Genomic DNA, 10,454 nt, shown 5'->3' on the forward strand with positions numbered 1-10,454 from the left:
AGGCTTTAAAATTTGCTTTGTTTTTTCTATCAACACAATGACAAACATAAATGGGTGGATTATAGAAACCACCAGGAGGTACACAGAACATAATTCAAGGCTGTAAAATGAGATCCTCAAATCTATATGAGTATTTTCTAAAGTCTGTGGCTATGCTATCTATATGTTACTATGCTAAATTTAAATTCTTTTTGTCCAGCTTCAAAGGCTAACCTCTTAACCTTCTCCAAGGTTTGTACCCTAAAAGGCCACCCATTGTTACAAATTTTAAGAGCTCTCATACATGCATCCTTGACACTCTATGATTTTTTTTAAGATTTTATTTATTTATTTGATAGAGATCACAAGTAGGCAGAGAAGCAAGCAGAGAAAGAGAGGGGGAAGCAGGCTCCCTGCTGAGCAGAAAGCCCGAGGCGGGGCTCGATCCCAGCACCCTGGGATCATGACCTGAGCGGAAGGCAGAGGCTTTAACCCACTGAGCCACCCAGGCGCCCCACTCAATGATCTTTCAATCTTGCCTTAGCATCAGATTCTCATTTTTGTTTTTTCAAAGGTGTATTTTCTTTTATGGTATTGCCACCACCTTTCAATTTGCTGCTTTAAATTTGCTTAAGCTCGATAACACCAATAACAAAACAAGCTTACTGAAATCTTGTGAAATACAAAACTTCTAATGGGTGAAGTAGAATATAGACTTTGTGATATACATTGGTCATTCCCTACTGGTAGCTCTGTTTTGAGAGAAGAGAGGTTACTATTCTGGCTTTGAGACATGAAGAATATGATATTTAAGTCTAAACATGCATTAGCCAATCCTGAAAAATCAACATACTTATAATCCAAAATGACTTAATCAATATTTAGTTATAGATGGAAAGGCACATTACAGTCAAGAAACCTGCTCATATAGCAGAGTGGAACAGTGACTACATCTGCAGAAAATATGTTTATATACAAGCTACAAAAAAAACCAAATGTGCTATAAAACAAAGATAGCAGAGGAGTCCCTAAGGATAAGGAATGTTTAAACAAGAGAATAAAGAGGCTCATTCAATGCTCTGTACTAAAAAAATGAGCCTCAGCTTCAGAAAGAAGTTAGGGAGTCTGCTCCCAACTCATTCTGGCCCAAAAAGGTGAAGGCAGAATATCAGAAAAAATAAGGGAGTAAAGAAAGGAGTCCCAGGGAGTTTGACACAGATAAAGACTAACAGCCACTTTCTTGTTTTGATTAAGGGAAGACCAGTAGAAACAGAAGAAAGGTTGCCTTAAAGGCACACAGTGGCATTATTTCCATTTTGGCTAGGGTCAGCCCTGCTTATTTCCACCAAATGTGGATAATAAGAAGACTCATAGAGCTATTTTTATCATATAAGCTTGGCAGATATGATGTTTTTAAACCTGACAACATGCTATATGTGTATGAGTGTGTGTATTCTTTCATGTTAATACATGTTCTCTTTGTTTGTAAAGTTAACATGACAGCTTCATTAATTAACTTATCATGATAATTAAAATTTGACTAGAGTTTAATATGTAATATTACTTATTTTGTGGGATGCCTGGGTGGCTCAGTCAGTTAAGCATCTGCCTTCAGCTCAGGTCATGATTCTAAGGTCCTGGGATCATGTCCTACATCAGGCTCCTTGCTCAGCAGGGAGATTGCTTCTCAACTCTGCCTGCTCCGCCTGCCATTCCCCCTGCTTGTGCTCTGACAAATAAGTAAATAAAATCTTTAAAAAATATATTACTTATTTTGCAATGACAGAACATATACCTATGGGAAATAGTGGCCCAACTACTTGCAGTGGTGATTAAATGGGTGGCAATTAAATTTGTGCTTTCCTTACACTGGCCTCTGCTCCCTGCTAGACTCTTAAGAGAGAAGAAACATGATATCAAAATCTCTAATTTTTAGGATGGAAGGTATTGACAAAACCTAGAGTATACAGCTTAAGAGTCTGATGGTTCCAAAGGCATTCCTGAGTTGCTCCATGATATAAGGCTCTCAGAATAAGACTGTAGATACATATTTAAGACTAAATGCCCATTTCCACCCTTCTGTGATTTTTCTCCTTAACTCTGCCACCCAAGTCTCCTTGACCCTCTAAGTCTCCCTGTGACTATGTACTCTGTAAGACTGATACATCAGCATCTGAGTTTTTCAAGCCAATCGCTTATAGTTACTTATTAAAAAACAAACAAAAATCAAGTTTGTAAAGAAGGAATACTTACATGTAGTAAACATGGCCTCCCTTTGCCCTCTTTATACTTTATTCAAACAAAAGTTAAAAAGTGACTGTAATTTATATTCAGATACTTAAGAAGTGATTATATTTCCTCCTGCAACCATTGTATATAAGTGTAAATGACAGGATCTCTTAGATGCTTTGGGTACTAGGGGAAAAAAGCAGACCTTGATAAAATGCAACATATGATCACACAAATTTCAGTACTACGTAAGCAGTTAGCCATAACAACTCAAACTTAAGTACTTATTACCTTCACTAGGAGGGAAAAATACATGAACTGCCTAAAAAATGTAGCGTTTTAAAAAATTCATATTTACTTCCAGCTATTCTGTGGCTATTTACATTGTGGGTGCTTTTAAAGGTCAAAAACAATGAACTGTCTAAAAATATTCTGAAAAGCAATGGTATTACACTGTGAATTTTATTTTCAGATTTTGGTCAATAAAGACAAAAATAATAAAGTTAAGCAATCAAAAGAAGTACCAAAAAAAGACATTCATATACACAAAACATACGAACAGTATAGATTCACTTCCAGTTGATTCAATTCTTACATTTAAAATATAAAATACATCTTAATTTGTCAAGAAACTGACCACATTTAGCACCAGGAACTTTACTTTAGCTTTTGATCATGACTTCACTATCTTGTCATAGGAAAAGAAATTTCATGGAAAATATATGTTTATCACTGTCAATTAATTAAAAAATTAATTTTGAAAAGTAACTGCTGCATATCGTCGATTCATGACTGATTAAAAGGGAATAAATCCTTAAAACTGGGACTACTTGATATTGCGCACAACTCTCCTACAGTGGTTTGTTTTCATCTCCTCCAATGCTTGTTCCAGTTGCTGAACCAAATGGAGCAGAGTGGCTGGGTCTGTCTGCAGAACTTTGGTGCTGTGATCTCCATTCTGATTAAGGTGTAGCTTTATAGTCACTGATGGTTTAATCTGTTGCCTCAGGCTTCTGCTTGCAAGCTTCATTTTAAATGGAATAAGAGCATATAACTGTTTTAATAATCATGCTGAACACACAGTATTTGTAACCCCCTTATATCATACACAAAAGTAAAACTTTACATGAATTATAGACTTCAAAATGAAAACTAAAGTTTAAAAAACTTTGGAAAGAAAGAATATATATACAACCTTGCCATACAGGATTTCTTAAACATGATATATAAGACATAAACCATAATGAAAAAAACCAATAAACTGAAATACATTAAGATTATTACATTCTCTTCTAAAGGATACCTAAAGATGGTAGAAAAACAAACCACAAGCTGAGAGAAGACACTTTGTAACACATACAACCAAAAAATAGATTAGTACCCAGAACGTATGAAAAACCGTTCTGATTAAAAACAAAAACAAAAAAACCCCACAAGAACAAGAGAAAAATGTGATTTAGAGCTAAATAAGCAGTTCACAAAAGACGTAACACAAATAAATAAACATAGGAAAACATGTTCAACTTTATTAGAAATCAGGAAAATGGCTAATAAAACCATACAGTTCTGTTTTACACATATCAACCCGTCAAGAATTAAAAGCCTGTCCAAATGAAGGCACTGTGAGCAACAATAATGGAACTCTCTTCCACAGCTGGTGAGAGTGAAAAGACAATCACTTTGGAAAACCATATACATTACCATCAATTCCACTCCTAGGTGTATACCTTGAATTCTTACATTTATACATTATATTCATGACGGTAATTGTTTTTGTTTCAAGATTTTGTTTCCAATTCCAAAAATCAGAAACGTCTCAAATATTCTTTAATAACAGAATGGATACATTGAGAATACTCATACAATAAAATGCTTACTAAATGGCAATGAAAAGAACTATAGCAATGTAAATTGTTATGGATAAATCTCGTAAAATGTTCAATCAAAAAGCAAGCTGCAAAAGAATACATGAAAACTAGGTTTGATGAAAAAATTTGTGTAAAAAAGGAACTATAAAGAAAGGACTGGGGCGCCTGGGTGGCTCAGTGGGAAAAAGCCTCTGCCTTCGACTCGGGTCATGATCCCAGGGTCCTGGGATGGAGCCCCACATTGGGCTCTCTGCTCAGCGGGGAGCCTGCTTCCCCCTCTCTCTACCTTCCTCTCTGCCTACTTGTGATCTCTGTCTGTCAAATAAATAAAATCTTTAAAAAAAAAAAAAAGAAAGAAAGAAAGAAAGAAAGAAAAAGAAAGGATTAACGGAAAATTCAGGATAATGGTTCCTTCAGAGGAGTGGGAGGTGTTGTAACTGGGGGAGGTCATATGTGGTCTTGATGTATTTCTTAAGCTTGGCAGTGGGTACTTGTTTTATTATTATTCTTTAAACTGAAGAGCTATAATGTTTTGTTTGTATGATATATTTCAAAACTTTTTAAAGAAAATACTACTGACATATTTTTAAAAGAAAAAAATACCCAAATACTAGAAACAATGGCTAACTTGGAAGCATTAGCATTTATTTAGTCCTAGCACCAGACTGTTCCCTAAAGACCATACTTCCTTAAAAGGAACGAGGACATCTTTAAAGGAATAGCTGATTAGAGGTCTGGGACAACAATTGTACAAGATAAACCTGAAGCATCTTGTTACACAAAAAGGCAAGACTGTTACCTAAAACTACCAGAGTCATGGCAAAAGGAGAAGAAGCCAAACTGAAGAAACAGAATATTCTGACTAATAACTTCTTCCAATTAATTCTAGGTGATCTGGCTTCCAAAAGAACCCAAGATACTGATCCATGGTTGAAATTTAATGTAAAAAAATAACTTGGAAACAATAGATTGATACTCTAGAGTAAGCCAGTTCCCAAACATAACAGAGATACTTGTAAGTTAAAGTATCTCTTTAAGATCATTTCTCTAGTATAGAAAATTATAGGTATAAAAGACAGACTATTAAGTATGATGGCTGAAAATACTACTTACTGATTCACTTATGCATTGTTTATACTTTTTTCTCTATATATACCTTACAGATAGGGACCAAATGTATCTAGGTGTGTAATTAAGCCATGAACTTTTTTTTAAAGATTTTATTCATTTATGTATTTGAGAATGAAAGAGAGAGAGAGAGCATGAGGGGGGAGCAGACTCCCTGTGGGCAGGGATCCCAATGTGGGACTCAATCCCAGAACTCCAGGAACATGCATGACCTGAGCTGAAGGCAGTTGCTTAACCAACTGAGCCACCCAGGTGCTCTAAGCCATGAACTTTTTGTTTAGAGACTTTAGGTCAATCTATCCTCAAATTTTTAGACAACATAATATCTAATCAATATCCCTTGCAAATAAGTATCCACACCATTCTTTAAAATTTATAAAGATTATGTAACATTCCAAACAAACACTTACTAAGACATAATCAGACCTAATTTTTTCTCAGAAAGAAATTTTGATGACAATACAGGATAAAGAACAGTAGGCCACAAAGTTCCTGATATGGACTTATTTTTTAATAGAGAGGAGATTCTGTCCTTATAAAAATAACAAGAGCAATTTATTATTTTTTTTTAAAGATTTTAAAAATTTATTTATTTGACAGACAAATGACAAGTGGACAGAGAGGCAGGCAGAGACAGAGAGAGGGGGAAGCAGGTTCCCCGCTGAGTAGAAAGCCCGAGGCGGGGCTCGATCCCAGGACCCTGGGATCTCACTTGAGCTGAAGGCAGAGGCTTTAACCCACTGAGCCACCCAGGCACCCTGAGCAATTTATTTTTTTAAAGATTTTATTTATTTATTTATTTGAGATAGAATGAGAGAGAGAGAACATGAGAAGAGGGAGGGTCAGAGGGAGTAGACTCCCTGCTGAGCAGGGAGCCTGATATGGGACTCCATCAGAGGACTCCAGGATCATGACCTGAGCTGAAGGCAGTCACTTAACCAACTGAGCCACCCAGTTGCCCCAACAATAGCAATTTAAATGGATCAGTCCTAAAGGTAAATCTTCCCACACCAAACTCAAATGCATTCAATTTATTGATGCTATTAAATGCACTAATTTTGCTGGCAATTTATGAAGGGAAATGTTTCTATTAGAAACTAAACTATGATGATTAGTGTATTTCTTATAAGCAACTACACAATAATTAGATGGTAACTGTCCATTCACTACCAGTGTTGAGTCAAACCAGTTACTCAAAAATGAAAGGCCTTTATCCTGTTATTTGTTTCCCAGCCATTTAGCTGATCTTCTGTCAAGTCTTCCTCCCATAAACAAAAAGAAGAATCTATTCCAGTTAAAATCCCTTGTAATAATTTTGACTAGTGAGCTCAGAAAATCAATTAGTTCTTTAAGTAGTTTTTTTTAGCTCTAAATGCACTTCACCACATGAAGCAATATTCATTCAGCATACCCTCAACTTTAACTGTATTAGTCCTTGCGATAGCATGGCTATTCAAACCAATTTCACTTGGTAAATGAGCTCTCCTGAGTTTTAGAAAATTCAATTGCTTAAGTTTCATTTTAAAAATGTCTTCATAATGGAAAAACTCAAAGTAAATCACAAAGCCAAAAAAACAACTTTTAAGGGCTACCAGAACCCAAAAGTCAGAAATAACCCCCATTCAAGAAAGAGGTAAATATGTGCAAGATAAATTACTACTGAATTTCATGAATATGACCATCCCCACACCTCCTGGTTATTATGAGAAGACTGAAACATAAAAGCTTAGCAACACTGATCTCCTCCTCCCCAGGAACCCCATAGGAGTTGCTTCTTATGATGTTTCCAAGAGCATGAACTATGACTATGTCTGGTTCTTTGTGAATCCACACCACCTAGCAATGACAACCGTACAAGAAATAGTTGATAAACAACTTGTTTAAGGAGCTACCTACCCTCCCCTATGCCCACCCCTACCTTTTTTAATATTTAGCACTGAATGCCTATTATGTACCAGGCATTGTACTGGGGACAGAGTAGTGAACAAGACACAGTACCTGCCCTCATGGAGCCTATAGTCTGGTTTATACCATATCTGTGTTTCTACCTATTCAAGCACTCATCACACTGGATTATACTTGCTAGACCCTCTAACTGAATTTCTGTAACCTGTCTGGACCATCTTACCACCATTCCAATCAGGAAGAATCCACTGTAACAGTGGTTTACAAACTGCAAGCTAGAATTCCCCAGGTAAGGTTTTAAAAAATCCTGATACCTAGGCCAAATCCTGTAACAATAAATCAGCATCTCTGGGGGTAGAGCACAGACATGAAAATATTTTAAAACTACCCAGGCCATTTCAATATGCAGTCAAGTTTGGGGACCAGAGCACTATACCACATATTCAATGCTCATTCCCATATCCATATAGCCCTTTACAACTTACATTGCCTCCTTTTCCAAGAATATTAACACTGGTTTTCTCCATTCATTCATCCTTCTGAAATTTCACCTTTTGCTGAAGCTTTTTTGGACCGTGCAAGCATACACTAAACTACCGAAGCTATAGATTTTTGAAATATAGTACTCAGTTGTACCTTCATTTATACAATTATATTTTCCCCCTCCAGAAATTTACTTTACAAATATCTTTAATTACTAGTTACTCTGAGAACATCTTATATCTCTAACTAGATGATAACATCTTTTCCATCTGAGAAAATGTCTTATGCTTCTTTGTTCAAAAGCATTTAGCACAGCTCTAATCAGCAAATGGATGACATTCAATAAACATCTATTAACTTATCTGTCACTGCTTGATAAAGGGCTATATGCAAGAGTATGAAAACCCCCTTTTGGTTATCTGTGTGGCTTTACAAACAACTGAATCTTTCAAACAGAACATGTAAAAGTAGTCAGACACAAAAGAATATTTACTGAATCATTCCATATATAGAAAGTTAAAGAACAGGCAAAAGGAATCTACATATTTGAAGCCAGGATGCTGGTGACCTTTTGAAAGGAAGGTAGGGGAAGTAATTGGTAGGTAGCAAAGAGGATACTTCTGGGGTGCTTGTCATGGGCGAGAGTTAGTTTCATGGGTGTTTCACCATGTGATAATCTACTGAGCGTTATAATGACCTGTGCACTTTAATATATGCGTGTTTTATGTTTAAACATAAAAGTGTCATAAAATCAAATATGAATTTAAAAATCTGCATGACCATCTCCTTTCCAAAATAACCTATTTCTTACAAACTCTGCAAATTAAACTACTCTAAACACATTAAGCATATAAGAAAATGAACTGTTTGTGAAATGGTCTCAAAACAAACATTAAAAAAAATTAGTTTCAAACCAAAGTTTAGTTAAGGTGGTAAAGAATATAATAAGTTTGAGGACATGGAACTAAAAATTAATCTTCTATTCTTTGTCAAGTGGGGAAAAAAAAATCCATACCTGTACATCCAGTCGCCATTCAAGGCTGTGGTAACTTGGAAGGTCTGGTGCCAATTCACTCAGAATAGTTCTGATCTCTTTTCGGTTGTCCAGATAAAGCTGAAGCAATAATTTGTTCAATTCTTCAGAGAATCCCAAAACAAAAACAGAGTCTTGGAAATCCAGTTCAGAAATCTGAAGGTGAGTCAAGTTTAACAGAACATTAATTTTTTGTCTAGTAACTGCTAAAATATTTGATATACCCAAAAGACTATGATATCTCCTAATTCTTTTCTGGCTGGTAAAAGAAACAACATCCTTTACATTTAAAGGTAACTCTTGCCCACTTCTCCAAAATCTGAGTCTCTGATACATAAAAATACTTTTATTAAAACATAAAAAGAATTGTTAAAATGGCCAACTTCTCTCCTATTCTCCATCAAGCTAGATAGTGCTAATACACAAAATAAAATAAAATAAAATAAGTCATTTAATTCTCCCTTCTCCTAGGATATGTCCTATTGTATATGGTTTAACAGCATGCAGAATTAGAAGTAAGTCTAATTTATACTAGCAAGAGGCATTCATACCAGCAGATCACATTATAGTCATATTGTTTACACATGGCTTCACTAAGTCCATTATAAACCACTAACAACATAATTGAAATGAGCAGGTGCCTGCCAGGGCTATGACGTAGAGTATACTGCACCTTTTTAAGGTCAAAGAAATACAAAACAGTTCACAGAACCCCTTACCATAAGCTTCGAGCTTTCAGTGAGGAGGTACGTTAATCCTTCCACACCATGTTGGACAGTGTCACTGCTCACATTGAGTTTTCCTGGGAAAAGGAAACATAAGCCAATAAATTACTGTGTGATATTTATCCCTTTATTCAAGTTCTTATTTAGGCGTAAATATTATCCATTATTCCATACTTTCAGGCACCGTAATGAAAAATAATGAGTCGGTAATAGCCTCCTGTTCATTCTCCACTGTGAGATAGATGCCTTTGGTATTTCCCGCCATGTAACCTTCTTTACAAAATGCAAACCCATGGAGACCAGTATCAGCCATACTGTCCTCCTCTTGAACGCCCAGCTATTTCAAGTCTGAAGAAGAGGAACTCCAAGGACTGACAATCTCAGAAACCACCCTCGCCCAGCAGGGAAACATCAATACTGCAGAAAAGCGTATGTCTGAACAACTAATTATAACCAAACATTTGCAGGATATTAATGCCTCACCCTGCTATTCCACACCCTTGGGTGCATCGAAGCATCATAGGATCTCTGGCAGATGGTATTATGTGCTTTTTACGTACGACAAAACCACCTCAGCGGAAGCTTTAAAAATCTCAAAGCTACTTAGAGGACGGGAAGGATTTGCGCCCACAAGAGCCCTGCCACAACTCTACCTACCACATTCTACCCTATTAGCCCTACCCAATTAGCCCTACCACATTGCACCACAATGAAAGTAAGACCCTTGAAGCTGCAAAAACCCCTTCCTCTCCAGGGTGCCAAAAAAAGGCCCGCACTTCCCCGCGCAGCAACTCTCCCCGTCTTACTGGCGGCGCCTTCGTAGATCTTGGGGTTCGAGCCTCGCCTCAGGAACTCCACCGCAATCCGCCCAAACTCCGCGACCACTGCAACGGAAGCCAGGAGCCCATGAGCGCCGGGCGCACCCCCGATCCCCCAGGCCACAGGACACCACCCTCTGCTGCCGCGCCCTCTGACCTGTGCTGTCCACTCGCGGCAAAAACGCCAAGTGCTCCTTATGCTCCTCCGACAGGTCCAGCAGCATCTTCGCAAAGCGGAGGATTTCTCCGGGCAGCGTTGATCCCGCCCTCGCCACTTCCGGGACCA

The 10,454-nt window shown here is 37.2% G+C and overlaps 1 protein-coding gene across 1 annotated transcript; it reads right to left on the reverse strand.

Moving 5' to 3' along the window:
• Window positions 1-2,651: 2,651 nt before the first annotated feature.
• Window positions 2,652-10,454, reverse strand: COMMD2 (COMM domain containing 2). Its single transcript, XM_044251586.1, has 5 exons — window positions 10,326-10,454; window positions 10,157-10,234; window positions 9,345-9,427; window positions 8,608-8,781; window positions 2,652-3,232 (listed from the first exon to the last, which is right to left on the reverse strand). The coding sequence occupies exons 1-5, from the start codon at window positions 10,390-10,392 to the stop codon at window positions 3,035-3,037; spliced, it is 600 nt and encodes a 199-aa protein (XP_044107521.1). The 5' UTR covers window positions 10,393-10,454; the 3' UTR covers window positions 2,652-3,034.

The sequence above is a fragment of the Neovison vison genome, chromosome 6, assembly GCF_020171115.1.
Source record: "Neovison vison isolate M4711 chromosome 6, ASM_NN_V1, whole genome shotgun sequence".
NCBI classification, from domain to species: Eukaryota; Metazoa; Chordata; class Mammalia; order Carnivora; family Mustelidae; genus Neogale; species Neogale vison.

What these genes read in the sequence shown, in the direction of transcription:
- COMMD2 (XM_044251586.1), bottom strand. Translation starts at nt 10,392, where the DNA reads ATGCTGCTGGACCTGTCGGAGGAGCATAAGGAGCACTTGGCGTTTTTG. An exon ending in GATCTACGAAGGCGCCGCCA is followed by an intron (nt 9,428 to 10,156) that starts GTAAGACGGGGA and finishes TCCTTTTCCCAG; the next exon opens with GAAAACTCAATGTGAGCAGT. An exon ending in CTGAAAGCTCGAAGCTTATG is followed by an intron (nt 8,782 to 9,344) that starts GTAAGGGGTTCT and finishes ACTCACCTTCAG; the next exon opens with ATTTCTGAACTGGATTTCCA.